Source organism: Salmo trutta, chromosome 21 (assembly GCF_901001165.1).
Source record: "Salmo trutta chromosome 21, fSalTru1.1, whole genome shotgun sequence".
Classification (NCBI taxonomy): domain Eukaryota; kingdom Metazoa; phylum Chordata; class Actinopteri; order Salmoniformes; family Salmonidae; genus Salmo; species Salmo trutta.
Window position 1 is genome coordinate 25061861 of NC_042977.1, and position 27003 is coordinate 25088863.

At 44.8% G+C, this 27003-nt stretch overlaps 1 protein-coding gene and 1 long non-coding RNA gene across 2 annotated transcripts; both read right to left on the reverse strand.

Moving 5' to 3' along the window:
• Positions 1–1710: 1710 nt before the first annotated feature.
• On the reverse strand, positions 1711–2115 carry LOC115157779 (uncharacterized). The gene is made up of 2 exons (XR_003868547.1): positions 2004–2115; positions 1711–1833 (listed from the first exon to the last, which is right to left on the reverse strand). It is a non-coding gene; the product is annotated as an uncharacterized LOC115157779 (long non-coding RNA).
• Positions 2116–24671: 22556 nt separating this feature from the next.
• LOC115157780 (poly [ADP-ribose] polymerase tankyrase-2-like) lies at positions 24672–25389 on the reverse strand. The gene is made up of 2 exons (XM_029706210.1): positions 25263–25389; positions 24672–24783 (listed from the first exon to the last, which is right to left on the reverse strand). Exons 1-2 carry the CDS (start codon positions 25375–25377, stop codon positions 24674–24676), a joined length of 225 nt encoding a protein of 74 aa, XP_029562070.1. The 5' UTR covers positions 25378–25389; the 3' UTR covers positions 24672–24673.
• Positions 25390–27003: the final 1614 nt, after the last annotated feature.

Below are 27003 nucleotides of genomic sequence, written 5' to 3' on the forward strand. Positions count from 1 at the left end.
GCCCATTCCTCCTGACAGAGCTGGTGTAACTGAGTCAGGTTTGTAGGCCTCCTTTCTCGCACACGCTTTTTCAGTTCTGCCCACAAATTTGCTATAGGGTTGAGGTCAGGGCTTGTGATGGCCACTCCAATATGTTGTTTTTGTTGTCCTTATGCCATTTTGCCACAACTTTGGAAGTATGTTTGGGGTCATTGTCCATTTGGAAGACCCATTTGCGACCAAGCTTTAACTTCCTGACTGATGTCTTGAGATGTTGCTTCAATGTATCCACACAATTTTCCTGCCTCATGATGCCATCTATTTTGTGAAGTGCACCAGTCCCTCCTGCAGCAAAGCACCCCCACAACATGATGCTGCCACCGCCGTGTTCACGGTTGGGATGGTGTTCTTTGGATTGCAAGCCACCCCCTTTTTCCTCCCAACATAATATGGTCATTATGGCCAAACAGTTCTATTTCTCCAAAAAGTACGATCTTTGTCCCCATGTGCAGTTGCAAACCGTAGTCTGTCTTTTTTATGGCGGTTTTGGAGCAGTGGCTTCTTCCTTGCTGAGCGGCCTTTCAGGTCAGGTTATGTTGATATAGGACTCCTTTTACTGTGGATATAGATAATTTTGTACCGGTTTCCTCCAGCATCTTCACAAGGTCCTTTGCTGTTGTTCTGGGATTGATTTGCACTTTTCCCATCAAAGTTCGTTCATCTCTAGGAGACAGAACCCGTCTCCTTCCTGAGCGGTATGACGGCTGCGTGGTCGCATGGTGTTTATACTTGGGTACTATTGTTTGTACAGATGAACGTGGTGCCTTCAGGCGTTGGGAAATTGCTCCCAAGGATGAACCAGACTTGCGGAGGTCTACAATTTTTTTTCCTGAGGTCTGATTTCTTTTGATTTTCCCATGATGTCAAGAAAAGAGGCGCTGAGTTTGAAGGTAGGCCTTGAAATACATCCACGGGTACACCTCCAATAGACTCAAATGATGTCAATTAGCCTATCATAAGCTTCTTAAGCCATGACATCATTTTCTTGAATTTTCCAAGCTGTTTAAAGGCACAGTCAACTTAGTGTATGTAAACTTCTGACCCACTGGAATTGTGATACAGTGAATTATAAGTGAAATAATCTGTCTGTAAACAATTGTTGGAAAAATGACTTGTGTCATGCACGAAGTAGATGTCCTAACCGACTTGCCAAAACTATAGTTTGTTAACAAGAAATTTGTGGAGTGGTTGAAAAACGAGCTTTAATGACTCCAACCTAAGTGTATGTAAACTTCCGACTTCAACTGTAGACAGATGTGTGCTTTACCAAATCATGTCCAATCAATTGAATTTACCACAAGTGGACTCCAATCAAGTTGTAGAAACATCTCAAGGATGATCAATGGAAACATGATGCACCTGAGCTCAATTTCAAGTCTCACAGCAAAGGGTCTGAATACTTATGTAAATAAGTTATTTCTGTTTATCTTTAATACATTTGTAAAAATGTTTAAAAACATACGGTTTTTGCTTAATCATCATGGGCTACTGTGTGTAAATTGTTGAGAATGTTTTTATTTAATCCATTTTAGAAAAAGGCTGTAACGTAACAAAATGTGGAAAAGGTCAAGGGGTCTGAATACTTTCCGAGCACTGTATTTCAGGTATTGGCCACAGGCTGCTGTAGGAATGTTCTCTTCCATCTCTTTCATACTATTCTATACTCTACTCTTTTCAACAATAACCACCACTCTTGCTACTTGCCCGTACTGCTGCGCACAGTGGTCTCATTCCATCAGTGATCTCTGTTTCTTCAAGGCTGGACTGGAGGTGCCACTCGTTCCTGGATGGACACTACAAGCACATTTAGAAAAGACGAGAGACAAATCTTGTTTCTAGCGTTTTCTCTTAACATGTTTGTCCTCCCATTTGCCTATTTTTCATCGTTTGACCCCCTCCCACCCGCCACCCCACCACAGCTGGCCATGCTTTCTCCGTAAGACCCAGGCTTTCTCTATTATTACCATGCTTGCCTGGAGTCCTTTGACCCCTTCTCCTCTGAGCAGCCGGGTGTCTCGCATCCAGGGCCATGGGCCATCCGCTCACTCCATCACAGCTCCCCACTTAGCTCTCTTGTTGTAGTCCACACTCATAAATTTGCCCAGTGGGACTGTTGACCAGGGCCAGGGGGTGGCTGGTAACTCTAGCCCAGTGGCCAGCCTCCTCCTGGGGGACAGTGGAGGTCTTTGTTCCCCTGTCATGCCTCACATTCCCAGAGCAGCCATGGGTCCCCTGGAAGGCAGAGTTCATGGGGAGGGACACAGTGCCATAGCCTCATAATTACCAGACTGATTCCGTGGTTGTGAACATTCACGTAAACTCGCGAGATCTGGCAGCTTGCGAGGCTAACAGACCCATTCTTCTACACCATGGTTTCCAAATCCCGCCCCCAGGCATACCCATTGAGAGCAGAGCAGTGATATGGCTCAAGCCCTCATTAAATATGGCCGTTTCAGACAATGGCTTTAGACAGAGGTGCTTGAAGGTGGTTGTTACACCCCTAAGGTTGAAAGACATGCAGTTTGGCATCCAGGATTAGACTACTACATAAAGGGTCAATGCATCTGGATTGGAGTGAGGTGGGGGCAGTGAAGGATGGAAGGATGGATCCTTTCAAGACTTATGTTTAAAAGACAGAAAGAAAGGTCAATGGTGGGAGTGAAATTATATTGTTGCTATTTGAAGACACAACAATTGATGTTGTACATAAAATTGTGAATTTGGCTTAAATCTGTAAAAAAGAGAAGAAAAAAAACATAATATCATAGTGTGTAACATTTGACTGTCCACATTAAATCCACAGTAGGGAATGATAACATCTGATAGTAAGGTACATAGAACCTGATAGTACACAATGTATTTTTCCGTTCCCTGAGAGGAAAAGGACAATCTGAGACAGAGCCCCCTGGCCGCTGTTGTTCCCCCATCCAAAAGAATTGGAGCGGACACTTCAGGCTAGGCCATGATGTCCCCGCAAAGGATTTGTTTAATGGAAATTTGGTGTAGGAGTACATCCCCCGAGGGACACTGAGCTGTAACAAATCTCAAGGACGTGCTCCAAAATATGACATTTACCCGCTGCTGGCATCACAAATCATTCACACCAGGATGTACTAACCAGTGCACACAGATCCAACCAACCGTCACCGGAAAATACATCCCCCTCCAGGACCACGCTCTCTTTTCTCCCTCTTTTTCCCTCCACACTAGCTCACAACACACAGGATTTATTTCTGCACCTCTCGTTTCTACTAAATACCAAGTCTGATGATGGACAGGTTCTTAATTAGAATTATTGATGTGTTCTTAGGGATTTAAGGCCAGGTGAGACAAGATGTTCTGTTCAAATATGTTTTGTTCATAGCTGTGTGATTGTGAAGTGAACGTCTAGCTATACTAAATGTGCAGTATAGTTAGATGTACAAATAACATACAGTACCTGACGCACAGTGATTATTCCAGATAATGAAAAAGGTGAGGCTTTTACAAGGCACTGCATTGCACACAAATACTGGGCTCTGTTGGAGGATAGACTGTTAGGGAAGTTCACCCAGGGAGGGAGGGGAGATGGGACGAGGGTGATCCAGAGAGGTGGGTGGGTAAATGTTTCTGATGTGGACAGGAATGAGTTCCGACAGCTAGACTAAGGATGGAGGAAGGAGCTTATTTCACGGCTGATTTGTTTTAATATCTGGAGCAACAGCAGGAGGGAATGTGGGGTGGAGGGCTACGGAGAAGGGTATCGAAGCCAGGCACTGGGAGAGAGAGAGGGGATTGGAGATTGTGTGGTGGGAGGCAGGGACAAGGTGGAATGTTGGAGAAGAAGAAGAAGAAGAACAAGGTTGAGGGCTTATATAACAGGTAACTTAAGAGAAGGGAACATGAACGGAGGCAGGTGATCATGGCTATAGAAGGTGAGAGGCTGGAGAGAGAGAGATAGAGAAAGAGAATAAGAGAGGGATGTTGTTCTCTGGAAGAGAACAGAAAAGAGAGATCAGATGGACCGAGAATGAATGAAAGAATGAGAACAAGAGAACAGGGGGAGGGGGGGGTCATCTCTGTAAGAGAGAACCAGTATAGGGTAGAGGCTATGAGGTATGGGAGCTGTGTTCTCAGGGCTGAACGAGGTGATGTCAGGTGATGGTCAGGCTCAGAGAGAATCAGAGTAGAGCAGCCCTTTGATGCAATCAGAGGTGAAGAGCAGAAAGGTGAAGAGCACATGAAAGGCCCCAGAGCTAAAAGAGAGAGTGGCAGAACAGAGAGAGAGAGAGAGAAATAGTAGAGCGAGAGAGTGCTCTACCCTGATAGAGGATGAGTAGGAGAGATCACGCAGTTTCTGCATATTACCTGCCTCCCCAACAACATCCCATGGGCATGTCTATAGCTGCTAGCACAAGATCTAAAATACATCTATGCAGTAATATAAACCAAAATATCATCTTGAGTTAAAAGAAAGAATTATGAGAAATGAAATCAGCAGGAAAGTAATTGTGGTTTGCCTAAGAATGAGCATGGACATTGATAGGAGCTGATTGCTGCTACTGAGAATCAAAATGAAGAGGAGAGGAAGGGAATATTAGCAGTCCTGCTTAGCCAAGCCCAGCGTGGAGGGATGAGCCCAGAGCCAGGCTAACAGGTCTGTGATCCATGGGTAACATCTGTCAGCAGGATGCAGCTCCCCCGCTGACAACACCATGGATCACAACCTGGCAGCTTCTAGTTAACACTACAGTCTGAATACAGCCCTATATGATCACAATGTGGCAGCTCCTAAGCACTACAGTCTGAACACAGCCCCATGGATTGTATTGTGGCAGCTCCTCGCTAACAGCACTACAATCTGAATACAACACAGCCTCGTAGATCACAACCTGGCTGCTCCTGACAACCCTCCACTCTGCACAGGCCAATAGAGTTGGTTCCAATTCGCTCCTTACGCCTCTGTCTTGGCCCTAACCCTTCGATGTTTGCAGGTCTGAAGATTCTGTATAGGTATAAGTTGGATCAAGTTGGGGTCTTGTGATGCTCAGTTGGTAAAGAATGGCACTTGCAACACCAGGGTTGTGGGTTCAATTCCCACTGTGGACCAGTATGAAGAAGTTACAAAATGTATGCACTCACTACTGTGTTGCTTTGGATAAGAGTGTCTGCTAAATTGCAAAAAATGTCAAAGGTTACAAAGAAAATTGGGAGCAGCTGATAAACTACCATCAAACTCAGGAGGTACATGTATAGAAACAACTCTTATTTTGAAAAGAAACGCAATTATTCTGCCCATCGAGCGGTGAATGTCTCAGTACTTGTTATCCAGTGCTTGTGTTGTAGTTTGAATCATCCTTTGATTGCCAGATTTACACGGAGAATCCTTTCAAATAGCTCTCTGCACCAAGAGCACTCACTATGTTGGAGCATTGTTTGGAGGAACCCACTGAAATGTTCTCCCCACCTACCGTCTACTTTGTCTCCCATTGCAAGTGGGCCTGTCGAAAGCCATTTTAGACTGTAAGCACCTATCTTCTTTTATGCATGGCTGTTGTTGAAAGCCAAAGCAGTGTGCCTGTGAGAGAGGGAGGTCCGTGAATAATACTCCAAATACAAAGAATACTTTTACATAATACAGCGCCTCTGTCACAAACCGTTGTCGTTGCTATTGGGTTAGCAGCATATGAATTGATGTTGCTTTATTTGGCAAACAGCATCCAATTTTTCTTGTCCTGTGTCCTCTACAGTGACAGCTGCTCCCAATGGCACCTGCTATGGCCTCCTGCCAATTTATTGTACATCTGGTAGGTGACATCATTGTGTCACGCGCTGTCGTAGAGACAAAGTAACATGTCACCCACCGCAGCAAAGAAGGCTCTCTCTTCCTACCCCAAATCGAAGGGCAAACAACCTCCCCTCATCTCCATCAGAGACGGGAAGCAGTGCAGGGAGTTCACTGCCGTGTGTGTAGCGGTTATGGTCTTGAGCAGTGGTATTCAAAGTAGGGGTCACAACTCCTAGTGGGGTCGTGGGAGAACTGCAGTGGGGTCCAAAAATTAAGAGTACAGATTATTGTATGGGACAATATACAAATGTTTTTGAGAAAGATAATAAAAATATATTTTATTGAGTAAATGTATTTATTGGTTTCTTTTCTTTTTGATAAGAGAGGAAATGTATTTGTTGATGTACTAATTTTAAGGCGAAAAAAAATGTGGTCCCCAGAAATTCAGCCGAAAGAATTTGGTCCCTGCTGAAAAAGTTTGCCACTGGTCTAGAGGGTACAGGGAGTGCAGTGTGGGTAGCAGAGATAACATTGAGTGCAGGGAGTGCAGTGTGTGTATCAGCACTGTCAGAGAGAGAGAGAGAGAGGCCACTTTGTGTGCAAATATTTCTCTGTCTATTGACAAGCACAGAAATAATTACTCCCTTGCAAATGTGCCTGAATAATTTGCTCGATTACACTCTGTATGTAGACAAGCACTTCCCCCCATTTCAGAAATCAATGGGGGGAGAGGAAAAGGATGGTGAGATGTTGGCTTTTGGGAAGTTGTGTAGAAAGAGAGAGAGGAAGCAGTGCCTGTGACTTCAGAGGACCTTCTTTGTAAAGTTTCTTTGAGCAGGGTTACATGGGTGTTCTACGTGCATGCATGTCTGCGAGTGGGAGACTTTGTGTGTCTTTCTGTGTGTTGTATATGCCACAGCTGTCCACGCAGAGTGTGGTGTCGCTGGTGCTCCAGTTAGCTAATCATCCCTGCAGTCTCCACTCACAGTGGTGTCATTACTGAGCATTCCGCATGGCTGGCCAACTAACAAACAAACTGTGAAAGACGTTAAGGGGAGAAATCCAAATTTGCCTCGCTAAAAAAAGCCCTCTTCTGAATCTCTGTGTAAAAAAAGACTCCCCACTTGTTTTAATATGGACTATGGAAGAGCAAAAGCTTTCATAATTATCTATGATTGGTCACTGCGGCCATGATCATTTTCATCCTCTGTTTTGTAAACAAAACAATTTTGACTTTAATATCTTGAGTACCATGAAATTACCCAGCGTCTGCACAACACAATGTGATGAGGTATTTGGACAATGTCAGCCCTCATTCCAGGTAGCAGGCCTGTGATTTTCAGCAAATCGTTGGTCGTATCTTCCCAAAATGGATTGAGTCTATTTACACAGCAATGGGTTATACTTAATTAAATCATTCGAAAGTGAGTTTCACATGATGCACAGTAGAAGTGCAGAGGTTCGAGGAGTGCTGATTGCTACTAAGTTCAAATTCCAACTAATTTGAACTTTCCAACTCTTCCACCCCCAACAGCTAACTAAAGGCCTTGCACAAATAATGTCAAAGCTACATTACTCCATAGACAAAACTACCATGGTAACACACACTAGTCTCTCCCCTCTCCAGACAAATGTCAAATGTCTCAGTAATGTTGTCATTTCAGTAGGTCAGAGGTGATCATGTTCATCACTACAGCCCTATTCACAGTCCTCTGACTCGACCGTGCCAGAATACTTTGTTTCATCACAGCTGATGGATGTGGACCTCTCTCCCTCTCTCTCAGCCGAGGTGACTGTTTATTGTTAAAGCCCAGCTACATTTTTCAGCCAGGCACTTGGTTTATGTTTGTTACCAGAGGAGTCTCAACAGAGAGCAGGTCGTGAAGATGGTGCCATGAAACAGCTGGGCCAAAGCCAGGCCTCTGTCTCTCTGGTCTCTGTCTCTCTGTCTAGCTCAGCCTGTCATGGTGGTGGGATTGTGGTTTGTATCAATATTATCTACCCTCAGAACTACATAAATGTGCCCTCCTGGCCTCTCTCTCTGTCTCAATCAATGATGTTTTTTAAAGATAGTACCCACAAAAAAGGATGCCAGGTTTCAATGTAGTTTTGTTTATGACAATGATTACACACCACTAGAAACACTCAAAACTCAAGTCAACCAGTGCCAGCAGTGCCAGGTCTTAAAGTGAGCCTACCATGGGGAGAGACTACCATGATACAGGCTCACTTTAAGACCTGGCACTACCCCTGCCACTGGTTGACTTGGGTTTTGACCCTATGATGCACTACCCTCCCATATATTCTGATTCCCTATGTTAAGCCACTGGGGACTAGCTTAAAAAAAGGCTTCCATATCAGTCATGAATGATGCTGGCAGGTAGCCTAGTGGTTAGAGCGTTGGGCCAGTAACCAAAAGGTTGCTGGATTGAATCCCTGAGCTAACAAGGTAAAAATCTGATATTCTGCCCCTGAACAAGGCAGTTAACCCACTGTTCCCTGGTAGGCTGAATTGTAAATAAGAATTTGTTCTTTTAACTGACTTGCCTAGTTAGATAAAGGTTATATAAAATGATCCATATCCCCCCTGCTCTGCTCTCCTCTGCTCCCTTCATTAAGTGGGGTGTGTGTCAGTGAATGTAAGCAGTAGTGAGGGCTTGGCTGTGTTGCTATAGCCGACACACATGCAATGTAGGCCTAATCAGTGATTTGGATACACAGTGACAGGTCATCTGGTTTGTAGATCAGGGGTTATACAATTCAGGTACTGGTGGAACTGTGGAAGAAAAGAGTAATAGCTGAGATCACTACCTTAATGTGTATGTTTTTATCTACCGGCTAAAGCTTTCATATTGCCTATCCCATATGTTCCAACCTGGGCTATGGATGAGCCATACAGAGGCCCTGATGCTGCGTGGTGGGACAGAGAACACAGATCTAATAGCTCGTGTGGTCTCCATGCCATATGAGAGGAGATGGGGGAGGGTCCTCATTCAGCTGAATAGCAGGCTGAGTGATGCTGCTGAGTGATTGGCTGACTCGAGGTGTGTGTAGCAGAGTAGAGAAAAAAGAAGGCAGGCTCAAGGGAAACAGAATGAGTGTACGCAATCTCTAATTAAAAAGAGCGATGAAGGCTGACACACCTTGGTCGACTCGTGTTATCAGTCATTAGTGAGAGTGCAGCAGATTATGAGAGGCCGTGACCCTGTGCTACAGTGGATTGCCTCTCTCCCTATACACATCTCCTTTTCTCCTTCTCGCCCTCTAATATTACACCCCATACCTGGGATGGTTGCATGGCTGAATAAGGGAGCTTAGAGAATAATCCCCTATACTGAAATCAACAATGATAGAATTCCAGGAAGGAAAACACAGCTCTACTATCCTGTTTCTCTGGATGTGTTACTACTCTCCAGTTGCATTCTGCTAGCTGGGCCTACGCTACCTCCCACATAGGTTGCCTTGTCAAATTGATACCTCCACCGATCTGGTGCACACCATCTGGTGGTATATTCAACAAACAATGGTCTCATATGAAATGGCTGAGGGGGGCTGAGGGGGGGGTACCTTCATTGGGTGCAGTGGTCCAGAACACTGTGTTCAATCAGTAACCCCCCCACCACTGGTCATTGACAGGACCAGGCAACTCTAGCCCCTCCAGCCCCCTCCAGAACCATGCTACTGTTACTCTCCATTAACAGGGGAGGGGGAGAGGTGGGGGAGGGGGTGTATGGGGCAGGATGTACTAGTGAGTCTCTCGTGAATTGTGTATGATTTAGGATAACTAATTTACTGCACTTCCAAGTGCATGATGTTAAGCTTCCCTGGTGTAGCTCAAAGGGTCAATAGATTGCTGGAGAGACCTGACGTAGTGTCACGGGCGTTGTGAGGATTGGACCAAAATGCAGCGGGTAAAGTGCTCATCTTCTTATTTATTAAAGGAAAAACACTTAAACAAAACAAACGACGAAAACAGTCCAATAAGGTGCACAGACTATACTGGAAACAACCACCCACAAAACCAAGTGAAAAACGAACACACTTAAATATGGCCTCCAATTAGAGACAACGACAACCAGCTTCCTCTAATTGGAGGTCATTGAAAAACACAACATAGAAATAGAAAACTAGAATAAACATAGAAATAGAAAATATAGAACATAAATCAAAAACTCCGAAACACACAAAACAAACACCCCCTGCCACGCCCTGACCAAACTACAATAACAAATAACCCCTTTTACTGGTCAGGACGTGACACGTAGGCTATGACTTCTCCTCCTTTTAGCTATCGCCACCTCTCAAGCCCAGCCTCCAGGGCCCAGATTCACAAGACACTTCTTATGCAAAAACTTAGATTCTTAAGATTCTTAAGAAAAGAAAAGAAGTTTATTAGAGAGTTCGTAATTCCTCAACAATATCTTACGATTTAGTGATTTTTTACGAACTTCTCAAATATCTTCTTACATATCTTCTGAAGATTTGTGTTGCTAAGCAACCAATTTAGCTAGTTATCTAGCTACCAATGGCAATCATGTTAGCATATTTCATGCTGAGATTACTTTTTCGAAAACATGTTCTTGGGGTTAAAGTAATCAATACTGAAACTTTCAGATTAAGTTTGTGAGTGAATTAAACATGTTCAATTGCTTTTATGAGCTTGTTCTCTCACTGCCCAGAGTTTAAGACAAGGGTTTAGCTATCTTGGAATTAAGAACTTTATATTCAAGAATCAAGGAGAAACATAAGAAATAGCACAGTAACATTTCCAATAACCTTTGAGGAATAGCAACTTTGCTTAACTTTCTTCATAAGTCTATAGTTAAGGAAGAAATGGCAGTTAAGAAGAAAAATATTATTTCAAACATTTTGTAAATCTGGGCCCAGGCCTCCAGACCCTAGCCTCCTCCTCCATGGTAAAGGCAGTGGCGGTAGGCGGTAGGCGGGAGCAGGAGGGGCGCTGCCAGCATGCCATGTGTCGCCCCTCACCGCTAATGCCCTGTCTGGTTGTGGCAGTTACCCCAGATGCAGACCAGCTCTATGGAATAACCTTCTCTGACTGTCAGCGTGTATTTGCATGTAAATGCAATTTCACAGTGCTGACTAAGTGTTTTCTTGTTTGTTGTGCTTTTGTTTAGGCCTCATTTTCAATGTTTACTCAAATAAAAATGATACAATGAATAATTTTTTCAACCTGAGACTCATTGGCCTTGGCTCATTTTCTGTGAAGAACATATAAAATAACACATTTTCATTGAGCGCACACTGTGCATCCCCCTACACATTTATATTACATATGTGGTTGTTCGGGTCCACTGGACCTGAGGGTAATAAAAGTGTGTAAAAGTGTGTGTGTGTAGGTGAAAACAAGTAAAAATGTAACAAAAAGGTTTGCTGTGTGCCTTCACTCTGTCTTCCTCCTCCCTGGTCCTGCTGTTTCAACATAGCACCAAGAACCTGTCTGCCTCCCTGCCTGTCTGCCTGTCTCCTGTCTTTCTTGCACTCTATATTTACCCTTTTAGTGTATGAAACTACACAATGTCTTGCGGGAATCTTCACAATGTTATTACAATACATTATTTCAATACATCGTAAAAAGTGCAGTATTTTCCCACACTACCCCAGCCAGGTGCAAATTGGGGGAGGGACACATCAAATAAATAGCTTTGCATGTGTGGCTCCTTACCACAATCAATCAGTATGGCAAAAAGAATCTCTGCCCAGAGGGCCTTAGAAATCATTTTTGCAGAGAGACAACCTACAGTAGTTTGGAAGGAGCGTCTTCCACTTTGGAAGATGAAGAATTTTCCAAATATGAAGATCATGTCTCTGTCAATCTGGAGTCTGACAGTGAGTTGGACGAAGAGGCTGAGATTGACCCTCAGTCAGCCCCAGGACCAGCCCGTCAGTAGCCAGCCCCAGGACCAGCCCGTCAGCAACCAGCTCATCAGTAGCCTGCAGGAGGAGAAATATGGATGTCAAAAAAATTGTGAAATTAAATGGTCTTCTTGCCCAAGGAATGAGCCACCCTGCATGGCTGACAATGTGATAAGGATGCAACCAGGACCGACACGGATTGCGGTTATTCATGTGCAGGACATAAAGTCTTCTTTTGAACTGTTCATCCCAGACACCATCCAGGAAATCATTCTGGACTGCACTAATTTGGAGGGAATGCGTGTTTTTGGAGAGAGATGGGAGATGGACCAAACTCATTTACATGCATACTTTGGGGTTCTTAACCTTGCTGGAGTTTTCAGATCCAATGGGGAATCCACAGAATCCCTGTGAGATGCAGAAACTGGCAGATAACTTTTCCACATTATTTCCAGTATTATCCGCTTCGATAACCGAGACACCAGACCAGCTCGGCGGCAGAGAGACAATCTAGCTGCAATCAGGTCAGTGTGGTACAAGTGGGTGGACCGCCTTCCCCTGTTTTACAGCCCTGGGCCAAACGTTACTGTTGATGAGCAGCTTAAGCCATTTAGGGGTTGCTGCCCCTTCAGGCAGTACATACCGTCTAAACCCGCAAAATATGGAATCAAGATCTGGGCTGCCTGTGATGCTGCTTCATCATATGGGTGGAACTTGCAAGTGTATACGGTGAAGCAAGATGGAGGAGCCCCTGAGAAGAACCAAGGGATGCGGGTTGTCCTGGCCACAACATCACATGCGATAACTTTTTTACTTCACACAAGCTGGGACAGGATCTTCCCAAGAGGAAGCTGACGATGATAGGAACAGTATGAAAATTCCTCTAAGTTTGTGTTTACGGCCGACACGTCCCTAGTGTCCTACGTGGCATGCTGCAGAGGGATGGGGGAATCTGTGGCCAGGAACATCAAAAAACAAAAATTATAATGGATTACAATGCCACAAAAGGAGGGGTGGATAATTTAGAGAAGCTGGTGTCTGACTAGAGCTACAAAAGAAGAACCCTACACTGGCCACTTGTGATATTCATCAACATCTTGGACATCTCGGCATATAACGCGTTTGTCATTTGGTTGGGGTTGAACCCAGATTGGAACAGGGGGAAGCTCCAGAGGAGACGGCTCTTTCTTGAGGAGCTGAGCAAGGCATTGGTAAGACCTCAATTCCAGAGGAGACAACATATCCCAAGGACTCCAGCTTCTGCAGCCATCGTTATGAGTATTCAGGAGGAGGATGCTGGTGCCCCATCCTCCCGACCCACAGAACCCACAACTCCAATACCGGAAGTAAGTGTGAGTGATGTTGTTGCGTGTGTGTGTGTCTGACTATCCTACCTTGGCCTGCTGTAGCTACAGTATATATGTGAGTGAGTGAGGTTTAGTAAAATTCCTGAACTAAATGTTTTTATCATTCTAGATTGCAGCCGATAGTAACAAGAAGAAGCGCTACGATGTGTGTGGATCCAAGAAGGACAGGAAGACACAGTATGTAACGTTCGGCGTCTGGTGACGAGGAAGCGGACCAAAACGCAGCTGGGAGCGAATACATGTTTATTCAACACACTAGAATTAAACATGTACACAAAAATCAAGGAAAAACTGCCAATACGTTACGTGCTCAAATAACAAGACAACACCCCACAAACAGCGTGGGGAAAACAGCACTTAAATGTGATCCCAATCAGAGACAATTAGCGACAGCTGTCTCTGATTGGGAATCGACAGAACCCAACCTAGAATTTCCCACCTAGAGCCTACACAAGGCTAAAACGTAAACAAAACACAAACCAAGGAAAAATACCTAACATGACACACCCTGACCCAATATCCCCGAGTTCACCTGGTCAGGGTGTGACAGAACCCCCCCCCCAACGGTGCGTACTCCCGGCGCACCAAACTTAAGTCTATTAGGGGGGGACCCGGGTGGGCGCCTCACCCTCGGTGGAGGCTCTGGCCCCGGGCGTGTTCTCTCCCCCGCCTTCACCTTAACCCTACCCCTCTGGCCCGGACTGGACCACTGTGGAGCGGCATGCTCAGGCTCCGGAGCGGAGCCGTCGACCGGAACAGGATTGGGCACCGGTGGACCGGACACGGGCCGTGCCGGACTGTGGACACGCACCGTGGGCTTGGTGCGGGGAACAGGAACGGGCCGGACAGGACTGTGGACACGCACCGTGGGCTTGGTGCGGGGAACAGGGACGGGCCGGACAGGACTGTGGACATGCACCGTGGGCTTGGTGCGGGGAACAGGTATGGGCCGGACAGGACTGGGGACACGCACCACTGACTTGGTGCGGGGAGCAGGGACGGGCCGGACAGGACTGTGGACACGCACCACTGGCTTGGTGCGGGGAGCAGGAATGGGCCGGACAGGACTGGGGACACGCACCACTAACCTGGTGCGGGGAGCAGGGACGGGCCGGACTGGACTGGGGACACGCACCACTGGCTTGGTGCGGGGAGCAGGGATGGGCCGGACAGGACTGTGGACACGCACCACTAACCTGGTGCGGGGAGCAGGAACGGGCTGGGCCGGAGGGCAGTCTGGCAGCTCGGGACAGTCTGGGCAGTCTGGCAGTTCAGCGCAGTCTGACCACTCCGGCAGTTCAGGGCAGTCTGGCCACTCCGGCAGTTCAGGGCAGTCTGGCCACTCCGGCAGTTCAGGGCAGTCTGGCCACTCCGGCAGTTCAGGGCAGTCTGGCCACTCCGGCAGTTCAGGGCAGTCTGGCCACTCCGGCGACTGTTGACTGGCGGGCAGCTCCGACGACTGTTGACTGGCGGGCAGCTCCGACGACTGTTGACTGACGGGCAGCTCCGACGACTGTTGACTGACGGGCAGCTCCGACGACTGTTGACTGGCGGGCAGCTCCGACGACTGTTGACTGGCGGGCAGCTCCGACGACTGTTGACTGGCGGGCAGCTCCGACGACTGTTGACTGGCGAGACCTACCGGAGGCCTAGTCCTGGGAGGTGGCACAGGACGGACCAGGATGGGAAGACCCACTGGAGGCCTGGTCCGAGGAGGAGGCACAGGATAAACCGGGCTGTGGGGGAGCACTGGAGTTCTGGTACGGACACTCCTTACCCACACTCCAGGCTGAATGCCCACTTTGGCCCGGCACGGGCGGAGAGCAGGCATTGGGCGAACTGGACCCTCCCAGCGCTCTGGAGACACAGTGCGCAACGCCGGCGCAGGATAACCTGGACCGAGGAGGCGCACCGGAGATCAGACGCGCTGAGCTGGCACCATCCGCCCTGGCTCGATGCCTGCACTCGCATAGCACTTGCGGGGGGCTGGTATGTAGCGCAGCGGGCTTTGAACGCGCACTGGGGACACCGTGCGCTCCACAGCATAACATGGTGTCTTACCAGAGCCACGCTGCTTCCGGTAAGCACGGGGAGTTAGCTTAGGTCTACCACCTGACTCCGCCAATCTCCCCGTGTGCCCCCCAAAAAAAAAAATTGTGGGGCTGCCTCCCGTGTCCTTGCCAGCCCTCCTCCGCTGCTTGGTCCGTTGTTGGTGGGGTGTTCTGTAACGTTCGGCGTCTGGTGACGAGGAAGCGGACCAAAACGCAGCTGGGAGCGAATACATGTTTATTCAACACACTAGAATTAAACATGTACACAAAAATCAAGGAAAAACTGCCAATACGTTACGTGCTCAAATAACGAGACAACACCCCACAAACAGCGTGGGGAAAACAGCACTTAAATGTGATCCCAATCAGAGACAATTAGCGACAGCTGTCTCTGATTGGGAATCGACAGAACCCAACCTAGAATTTCCCACCTAGAGCCTACACAAGGCTAAAACGTAAACAAAACACAAACCAAGGAAAAATACCTAACATGACACACCCTGACCCAATATCCCCGAGTTCACCTGGTCAGGGCGTGACACAGTACACATGCATAAAGTGCAATAAATACAATACATTTGCAACACACACACAGTAAAACTCTGTCCCTCATGTGGTGTGTAGACCGGCCTTAATTTGTGTTCAATGGGGCTCATTTATCATTTCCATAAAATACTGTACTGTATTTGTCCTTTCAATTTGTTCAGTTCAAAGCAATAAACATCAATAGTGATGAAAACCTTGTTTCATTTATAATTTGTTCAAGATAAACATGATTTATTCCACCCATGTCTTGATTATAATTGATTTTTGTTTACAAAATTCACATTATCAAAAAAAACAAATGATCAAAAACAACTTTTATTCATAAATGTGATCTAGCAGAGGTAAATGGCAAATATTAACCAAGTATGCTGTCCAAGTATGCTTGTATTTTTACGTAAATTGTTGGCTGTAATGTTTTAAAAACCCAATAATGTTGTGGGTCCATCAGACCCGCAAACATTGGGTGAATAACAAAAACATGAACACCACACAAGAGTTAAACAGAATGATCACTACACAGGTGCACCTTGTGCTGGGGACAATAAAAGGCCACTCTAAAATGTGCAGTCACACGACACAATGCCACAGATGTTTCAAGTTTTGAGGGAGCATGCAATTGGCATGCTGACTGCAGGAATGTCCACTAGAGCTGTTGCCAGAGAATTTCATGTTAATTTCTCATTTTAGAGAATTTGGTACGTCCAACCAGCCTCACAACCGCAGACCACGTGTAACCACGCCAGCCCCGGACCTTTACATCCGGGTTCTTAACCAGTGGGATGGTGTGAGACCGGCCACCTGGACAGCTGATGAAACTGTGGGTTTGCAAACTGAAGAATCTCTGCACAAACTGTCAGAAAATGTCTCAGGGAAGCTCATCTGGGTGCTCGTCGTCCTCACCAGGGTCTTGACCTGACTGCAGTTCGGCATCGTAACCGACTTCAGTGGGAAAATGCTCACTTACAATAGCCACTGGCACGCTGGAGAAGTGTGCTCTTCATGGATAAATCCTAGTTTCAACTGTACCGGGCAGATGGTAGACAGCATGTATGGCGTCGTGTGGGCGAGCGGTTTGATGATGTCAACGTTGTGAACAGAGTACCCCATGGTGGCGGTGGGGTTATGGTATGGCCAGGCATCAGCTATTGACAATGAAACTATTTAATTTTATCAATTGCAATTTGAAAGCACCGAGATACCGTGACGAGATTCTGAGGTCCATTGTCGTGCAATTCACAAGCAGCCACCACCTCATGTTTCAGCATGATAATGCTTAAAATGTCACAGTTCTTCCATGGCCTACATACTCACCAGACACATCACCCATTGAGCATGTTAGGGATGCTCTGGATCGACGTGTATGACAGAGCGTTCCAGTTCCCGCCAATATCCAGCAACTTCGCACAGCCATTGAAGAGGACTGGGACAACATTCCACAGGCCGCAATCAACAGCCTGATCCACTCTATGTGAAAGAGATGTGTCGTGCTGCATGAGGCAAATGGTGTTCACACCAGATACTGACTGGTTTTCTGATTGACGGCCCTACTTTTTTTTAAGGTATCTGTAGTCAACAGATGCATATCTGTATTCCCAGTTATGTGACATCCATAGATTAGGGCCTAATGAATTTATTTCAATTGAACAGTAACTCAGTAAAAACTTTTAAATTGTTCCATTTTATATTTTTGTTCAGTGTATTTTGGCCAGTAGACTGTGTCAATTACATAAAAATGTAAACAATGCAAACCTCTGTAGTCGACGGGGGCTTGAAAGAGTCTAAGGGCTTCATTCAATCCATAATGTGGAAATTCAGTGTTACAACGTGATTTAAATTTAAACGCAATGTTCCCGTGTTACCGTGAGACTGCATTCACGGTACACGCTGAATATGACGAGTCAATTGGAAATGACCTTCACATTTCTATCACTCAATCTGTAATGCTTCAGAGATACAGACTGAATAGAGGAACTCAGGAAGATCCATTTCAGGCTATTGTTTGTCTTTTCTCTCAGCCTCCAAGGTAAAAATCTAATCCATTGTGGAAGGTGATTTTATTACTTACAGTATGTGGCAAACATGGAGGATCCCTTCAAAAGAGGAATGTCTATATCCTTTTTTACAATAACTTTTGAAAGTAACGTCAAGAAAAAAGTTTACAATTGTATGATACTTTCAACTGTATTCCTGTTTTGTAAATGACAGGGTTGGACAATGTGTAATATCAACACAGGGGAAAAATTTGTCAAAGGTCACTTGCAGTTCTGTGGACATAAAGACGAGTGAGGACAGCATGCAGATACGAGTTGGCAGAATTTTGTATGTGCGTAGATCATTCTTTTCGATTACAAAAAATATATAAAACTAGTCTACTGAAAATATAATGTTGCACTAGAACGACATGTCTTTTTTTATTCAGGTCTGACCCTAACCCTGTGTTTCATGTATAGATACCCTTTGGATTCCTAGGCTACAATTGAGATGTGGCCAACAGAATGTGACGAAAGTCTCGCCTGCACTAAATATGTAAATGTTCTGAATGTTTATGCAGAACTTATATTGGAAAGCTATTATTAAAAGGTGCACATTGCCATTTTTCATTTAACTAGGCAAGTCAGTTAAGAACAAATACTTATTTTCAATGACGGCCTAAGAACAGTGGGTTAACTGCCTTGTTCAGGGGCAGAACGACAGATTTGTACCTTGTCAGATCAGAGATTTGATCTTGCAACCTTTTGTTTACTAGTCCAATGCTCTAACCACTAGGCTACCTGCCACACCCATCAAATGTATCATCTTCATCAACGTGCCAAGATCAACATATGTGAAAATGGTTGGTTTCTATGTTTTGTAGTCAAAAAGGTAAAAGAAAGGAAGGGGAAAGGGGGATGCCTAGTCAGTTGTACAACTGAATGCCTTCATCTGAAATGTGTCTTCCGCATTTAACCCAACCCCTCTGAATCAGAGAGAACTGTTTCCGATGACATCATCCGGAGACACTGATGACATCACCTGGCGGCATCATATTTGTTTTCCTGACGAAAAATAATGACAATAACAAGATGAAAAAAAGAATTACTATTACAAATTACTTTTCGTTTTAGTTGACAAGTGTAACGAGATGAGAATTCCATGTGGGACTAATGGACATTCAACTTGACATGAAATCTCCTTTTCATCTGTTTTGTCCAATCATAAGCATGCATGGCTTAGCATAATATTTCATGCAATCCTCTCATTGGCCTATAACGTCTTTCAGTTGCGTCTGCTGCTTAAGCAAAGCTGGCAGGCAAACACACACAGCTCCCAGGAGGTCACTCGTCTCTTTTTTGAACTGATACGCAGCCAGGACACTTCAATTTTAATTTACCTCAATTAGAAACAACCATGCATTTGATCATATTTGCTTTCATATAGGCAGGCCATTTTTGCTTGATCACATCAGAAGCTATGTGCGCTGTTATCTATCTGTCTTGCCGCTCTCACGGTCTGCAAAAGTAAGTTGTGGTTGCTTTTTTCCAATTGGAAAAACTAATTATATTTGCTGAATATTAAGAGTACAGTAATACTTCTGGCATATTTGGAAAGCTCAGGTTATCTCCCTTTTGAAGGAAGTCAGTGTTATTTACCCCCTTCTGACGGTTATGAGTAGAAAATCAAAGCCTATATGGTAATTATGGTTGGCATTGGTTGCAATCTGCCACAATAGCAATGCTAACAGTTAAGGTATACTTGGCGATAGTACGCTGAGTTGGACAAGGCTATCTGAATGTGCCCATGATGGAAGATGGAGGTAAATATGAATTATTTAATAGAAAAAAATGCAGCGACTATTATGTGACTAAAATGACTGACTAAAACTAGACCATCATTGTCCAGAGATTTATTCGACTGATACCTAAAACTAACGAAGGATAAAATTACAGGCTCCTAACCAACTGTGCTATTTTGTTAGTTTTTTTCGGCACTGTTTGTAACTTATTTTGTACATTATGTTGCTGTTACCGTCTCTTATGACCAAAAAGAGCTTCTGGACATCAGAACAGTGATTACTCACCTCGAACTGGACAAAGAATTTCTTTTAACGAGTCCGACGCGAAGGATTTACTGCTTTCTCGAGATCAGGCCCAAATCCCTGTCATTAGTGTGAAGAGAAGATGGAGAAAAAGGGTGCAGAGTTCGGGGTGCCTTGTGAGAAATTGGAGGAGAGTAAGTAAACCTCCACTACCATCCGTACTATTGGCCAACGTGCAATCATTGGAAAATTACCTGGATGATCTATGATTCAGACGTTCCTACCAATGGGACATTTAAAACTGTAATATGGGACTCACCACCTGGATTCGCTCTTATGTACCAAAATGTGAAATGGTGTTTCTTACATTAGATAAAAGTAGAGACACAGAGCTACAAAAAAATATATCATACACTGCATTTGAGGAACAATGGGAAAGTAATTCTGCTTTGTAAGTTGATCAACTTGTAAACTCACTTTTGAGAAAATCGCCTTTGAATGTTTTGGTATCTGGTGAAGAGCTCTTCTTTGTCTACACCCATTCAGCATCATTCACACCCTCTTAAGCTTTAGCCCCATCCGTCTCGTTTCGCTCTCGCAGCGCACACTTGATGCACACTTACCTCTGGATAACATGAAAACAGCCTAAACAACTCTGCTGGCAACAATTTCATTATGCTTTAATAATCATGTCCGCTAGGGAGCCAGCCAGCTAACGTTAGCTAGGTAGCTAACACTACACTTTAGCTTAAGACATATAGCTAGCTAGCTAGGTAAACAAGGAACCTAGATAGGTAAACAACGTTAAGATCACACACGTCATGTAACGTTAGCGAACAACCAGCCAGCTAATGTTAGCTAGTTAAACAACAATGAACAAAGTGCCAACAATGCCACAGTGCTGGGAGCTAACCAACTAGGTGCAATGTTAGCTAGCTAACATTAGGCTCTAACTAAAAAAGCAATGGCTCTGGGAAACGAGTAATAACTTCAGATAGGGAGCCAGCCAGCTAACACTAGCTAGCTAGCTAACAGTACACTTTAGCTTGAAATGAAACCCCTTCTGTCAAAATTAGAAATGTGTAATATCTGAAAATGTTGCTAGCTAACACTAGACTATCTTACCTTTTAAAGCCGTGTTCAACAGGATTACCAACACAGAATGATGAGCTCAAATAGACAGAAGCATTCAATATGGCAGACCAATCCAAACTCCTCTTTCTGCAAGTCCAGCCCGCTCATTATCCCAGCCAATCATGGCTAGTGGGAAGGTTGCTCCCTTTTTCTGTGGCATACAAGTTTGTTATTAAGGCACATGTTATTAAGGCATTTTGATTTTAAAAATGCAATTACGTTCAAACGGCTCTCCTGTGAAGTCGTGACTTGCAACATATGGCTAGTTTCCTGAATCGGGTCACATATCTTATGTTTTACAGAGTCGTGACTGAACGACGACAAGGATAATATAGAGCTGGCTGGGTTTTCCATGCATCGGCAGGACAGAGCAGCTACGTCTGGTAAGACAAGGGGCGGGAGTGTGTGTCTATTTGTCGATAACAGCTGGTGCGCGATGTTTAACATTAAAGAAGTCTCGAGGTATTGCTCGCCTGAGGTAGATTACCTCATGATAAGCTGTAGACCACACTATCTATCAAGACCGTTCTCATCTATATTATTCGTAGCCATCTATTTCCCACCACAAACCGATGCTGGCACTAAGACCACACTTAACCAGCTGTATAAGGCCATAAGCAAACAAGAAAATGCTCATCCAGAAGCGGTTCTCCTAGTGGCCAGGGACTTTAATGCAGGCAAACTTAAATCCATTTTTACCTAATTTCTACCAGCATGTCACATGTGCAACCAGAGGAAAAAAATACCTTACCTCCACACACAGAGACGCATACACTAATCTGGACGCTTAGAAGAAATCCTGCTACACCCTCAGATGAACCATCAAACAGGCAAAGCATCAATACGGGACTAAGAATATGTACATATAAATATATGGATGAGCGATGGCCGAGTGGCATAGGCAAGGTGCAATAGATGGTTTAAAATACAGTAAATACATATCATATGAGTAATGTAAGATATGTAAACATTATTAAAGTGGCATTATTTAAAGTGGAATTGTTTAAAGTGACTAGTGATGCATTTATTAAAGTGGCCAGTGATTGGGTCTCAATGTAAGCAGCAGCCTCTCTGAGTTAGTGGTTGCTGTTTAGCAGTCTGATTGCATTGAGATAGAAGCTGTTTTTCAGTCTCTCGCTCCCAGCTTTGACGCACCTGTACTGACCTCGCCTTCTGGATGGTAGCGGTGTGAATAGGCAGTGGCTCGGGTGGTTGTTGTCCTTGATGATCTTTTTGGCCTTCCTGTGACATCGGGTGCTGTAGGTGTTATAGAGGGCAGGTAGTTTTCCCCCGGTAATGCGTTGTGCAGACCGCACCACCCTCTGGAGAGCCTTGCGGTTGAGGGCGGTGCAGTTGCTGTACCAGGCTGTGATACAGCCCGACAGGATGCTCTCGATTTTGCGTCTGTAAAGTTTGTCAGGGTTTTGGGTGAAAATTTCTTCAGCCTCCTGAGGTTGAAGAGGCGCTGTTGCGCCTTCTTCACCACACTATCTGTGTGGGTGGACCATTTCAGTTTGTCTGTGATGAGGAACTTAAAGAGGAACTTAAAACTTTCCACCTTCTCCACTGCTGTCCCTTCGATGTGGATAGGGGGTGCTCCCTCAGCTGTTTCCTGAAGTCCATGATCATCTCCTTTGTTTTGTTGACGTTGAGTGAGAGGTTGTTTTCCTGACACCACACTCTGAGGGCCCTCACCTCCTTCCTGTAGGCTGTCTCGTCATTGTTAGTAATCAAGCCCACTACGGTTGTGTCTTCTGCAAATTTGATGTTTGAGTTGGAGGTGTGCATGGCCACGCAGTCGTGGGTGAACAGGGAGTACAGGAGGGGGCTGAGCATGCACCCTTGTGGGGCCCCAGTGTTGAGGGTCAGCGAAGTGGAGATGTTGTTTCCTACCTTCACCACCTGGGGGCGGCCCATCAGAAAGTCCAGGACCCAATTGCACAGAGCGGGGTTGAGACCCAGGGCCTCCAGCTTGATGATGAGCTTGGAGGGTACTATGGTGTTGAATGCTGAGCTGTAGTCAATGAACAGCATTCTTACTTAGGTACTATTTTTGTCCAGATGGAATAGGGCAGTGTGCAGTGTGATGGCGTTTGCATCGTCTGTGGACCTGTTGGGCCAGTATGCAAACTGAAGTGGGTCTAGGGTGGCCGGTAAGGTGGTATGATCCGTGACTAGTCTCTCAAAGCACTTCATGATGACAGAAGTGAGTGCTACGGGGCGGTTGTCATTTAGTTAAGTTATCTTTGCCTTCTTTGGTACAGGAGCAATGGTGGCCATCTTGAAGCATGTGGGGACAGCAGACTGGGATAGGGAGTGATTGAATATGTCCGTAAACACACTAGCCAGCTGGTCTGCGAATGCTCTGAGGACGCGGCTAGGGATGCCATCTGGGCCAGCAGCCTTGCGAAGGTTAACACGTTTAAATGTTTTACTCACATCGGCCACGGAGAAGGAGGGGGGGGGCGCAGTCCTTGTTAGCGGGCCGTGCACGGTGGCACTGTATTATCCTCAAAGCGGGCAAAGAAGATATTTAGTTTGTCTGGAAGCGTGACATCGGTGTCCGTGACGTGGCTGATTTTCTTTTTGTAGTCCGTGATTTCCTGTAGACCCTGTCACATACGTCTCGTGTCTGAGCCGTTGAATTGCGACTGCACTTTGTCCCTGTACCGGCATTTTGCTTGTTTTATTGCCTTGTGGAGGGAATAACGACATTGTTAATATTCAGCTATATTCCCAGACCTCTTTCCATGGTTAAATGTGGTGGTTCGCAGTTTCAGTTTTGCGCGAATGCTACCATCCATCCATGGTTTCTTGTTAGGGTAGGTTTTAATAGTCACAGGGGGTACAAGATCTCCAATGCACTTCTTTATAAGTCAGCATATAGATCAATGTTGTTCTCTGAGGCTGACTGGAACTAGTCACTGGTACGTCCTGTTTGAGTTTCTGCCTATAAGATGGTAGGAGCAAGATGGCGTCGTGGTCGGATTTGCCGAAGGGAGGGTGGGGGAGGGCTTTGTATGCATCGCGGAAGTTAGAGTAGCAGTGATCGAGTGTATTACCCCTGCGCGTAGTGCAATCAATATAGAATTTAGGTAGCCTTGTTCTCAAATTTGCTTAGTTAAAATCCCCAGCTACAATAAACGCAGCCTCAGGATATTTGGTTTCCAGTTTACATAGAGTCCAGTGAAGTTCCTTGAGGGCCGTCTTGGTGTCTGCTTGAGGGGGAATGTACACAGCTGTGACGATAACTGACGAGAATTCTCTTGGGAGGTAATATGGCCGGCATTTGGTTGTAAGGAATTCTCGGTTGGGTGAGCAGAAGGACTTGAGTTCCTGTATGTTGTTATGATTACACCATGAGTCGTTAATCATGAAACATACAGTACACCCCCGCCTTTCCTCTTCCCAGAGAGGTGTTTATCTCCTGGTGGCTGAACCGATTCTGATAACATATCCAGAGAGAGCCATGTTTCCATGAAACAGAGAATGTTACAACCTCTGATGTGTCTTTGGAAGGCAACTCTTGCTTGAATTTCATCTACCTTGTTGGCAAGAGACTGGACGTTGGCGAGTAGTATACTCGGTAGCGGTGGGCGATGTGCATGTCTACGGAGCCTGACCAGGAGGCCGCTCCTTCTGTCCCTTATGCGGCGCCGTTGTTTTGGGTCGGCTTCTGGGATTAGCTCCATTGTCCTGGGTGGTGGTCCAAACAGAGGATCCGCTTAGGGAAAGTTGTTTCCTGGTCATAATATTGGTAAGTTGACGTCACTCTTATATCCAATAGTTCTTCCCGGCTGTATGTAATAAGACTTAAGATTTTCTGGGGTAACAATGTAAGAAATAATACATAAAAAAATAAATACTGCATAGTTTCCTAAGGACTCGAAGCGAGGAGACCATCTCTGTCGGCGCCATCTTGCCACCACTTGTCTGTGGTGTTCCCACAGCCATTGATCTTGATCAGGACGGCGTAATGGGCATGTGCTGTAGAGGAGAGATAGAGGAGAGAAGAGACAGGAGAGGAGTGACAAAAGAGGAGAGGCGTGAGAGAGAGGACATGATTTAACATCCTTATGACTTGCCCAAAGACCAATGACATCCACGCTAATACCTGTTTAGATTTGCCACTAGGTCTCTCATCACAGTGTGGGTGATGTTATTCCATGTGATGTATGGTTTTCTGTAAGGTTTTGTAAACAAAAAAATGCATCTCAATTGGCTCAGTTGGTAGAGAATGGTGCTTGCAACGCCAGGGTTGTGGGTTTGATTCCCATGGGGGACCAGTATGAAAATGTATGAAGTTGCTCTGGATAAGAGCATCTGCTAAATGAGTAAAACTTAAAATATATATATATATATTAAATGTAATAAACGTACAATGTCTTCTAAAGCCTGATCCAAGCTGTTACATAGGCCACAATTGTCTATGTAAAAAGGCTGATGTAATCTTTGTAGTGACTCACCCTGTATGTGCAGGGAGATGAGGCCTCCTTTGACCTGAATGTTTTCATCAGCCCTGTGCTCGAGGAGGGCAGCATCTCCTTTCAACAGGTCCTGGATGTCCGTGTCCAAAGACATGTTACCATCACAGTTTTTCTTGGTGGGGATACAAACAGACAGATGCAGTGAGCTCCAAAAGTATTGGAACAGTGATACATTTGTTGTTTTGGCACTGTACTCCAGCACTTTGGATTTTAAATGATGTAATGACTATGAGGTTAAAGTGCAGACTGACAGTATTCATTTCAGGGGGTTCTCATCCATATAAGGTGAACCACTTAGAAATTACAGGAGTTTTTGTACATTAGGTGACAAAGTATTGGGACAAATTCACTTGTGTATTAAAGTAGTAAAAAGTTTAGTATGTGGTCCCATATTCCGAGCACGCAATGATTATATCAAGCCAGTGACTCCACAACCTTTTTGGATGCATTTGCTGTTTGTTTTGCTTGTGTTTCAGATTATTTTGTTCCCAATAGAAATGAATGGTAAATAATGTATTGTATCATTTTGGAGTCATTTTGTAAATGACTGTATGTATCGTATAATTTTGTAAATAAGAATAGAATATGTTTCTAAACACTACATTAATGTGGATGCTACCATTATTACGGATAATCCTGACTGAATGTCCTTGGGGTATGATATTTGTGCAACTGTAACTTTCTCACTCATCATTATACACGATTAATTCAGGACTATCCGTATTCATGTTTGCATCCACATTAATGTAGAAGTGTTTAGAAACATATTCTACGCTGTACTACCATGGATTTTCTGCACAGTTTTTCCGTCACGTATCCTCTCTGCTCAGCAAAGATGTGGGAACTTTGTCTGGTGACATCAGCATCCTGCAGCTCCACTGTAGTCAGCTAGGCAAAGTCTCTGGAGCTCTGGCGAGTAGGATAAATGGAGTAGGATAAATGGCATGTGGTTAACAACGTTAGCTGTCACACTAATCAAGGAATTTGAAAAGTCCATTCCTGTTTACACTAAGTATACCAAACATTAGGAACACCTTCCTAATATTGAATTGAATCTAAAATATAAAATGTTGATTTATTTGATGCTTTTTTGGGTTACTACATGATTCCATATGTATTATTTCATTGTTTTGATGTATTCACTATTATTGTACAATGTAGAAAATAGTCAAATATATTTTTTTTTTTTAAATAAGTAGGTGTGTCAATTTGACTGGTATTGTATATTTTTTTATTAATAAGCACGTGGGGCTCTGAATGATGGGTTGCCACTGAAAAAGTTAATTTCTTCGCATGTGAGTGATGATTTTTTTTTAACTAAATGGATTTCAAATAATTAACCAATGGTCAATTAGTAGTTAAAAAATTGGAAAAACAACCAAAACGCCGGTTAATCACTCTACTCTCAGCACTAGATTAAAGCAACAGCAACCAGAGAAGGAGACTGACAAGGCAAATGGAGGCTCGCCCTGAAGCCAGGACATTGGCAGTAACACAACTCAGGATATGACCCTGATGCAGACACAGGAGGCGGAAGGTTCACTACACAGAGTAGTTTATTCATTGTAATAGGCCGTCATTGTAAAATAAGAATTTGTTCTTAGCTGACTTGCCTAGTTAAATAAGGGTCAAATAAATAAACAATTTTAAAAGATGCAGGTAGGCTCGGGGTCAGGGCAGGCAGAAATGGTCAGAACCAGATGGACTACAAAACAGGAAC

What these genes read in the sequence shown, in the direction of transcription:
- LOC115157780 (XM_029706210.1), bottom strand. Translation starts at nt 25,377, where the DNA reads ATGTCTTTGGACACGGACATCCAGGACCTGTTGAAAGGAGATGCTGCC. An exon ending in CATCTCCCTGCACATACAGG is followed by an intron (nt 24,784 to 25,262) that starts GTGAGTCACTAC and finishes TCTCCTCTACAG; the next exon opens with CACATGCCCATTACGCCGTC.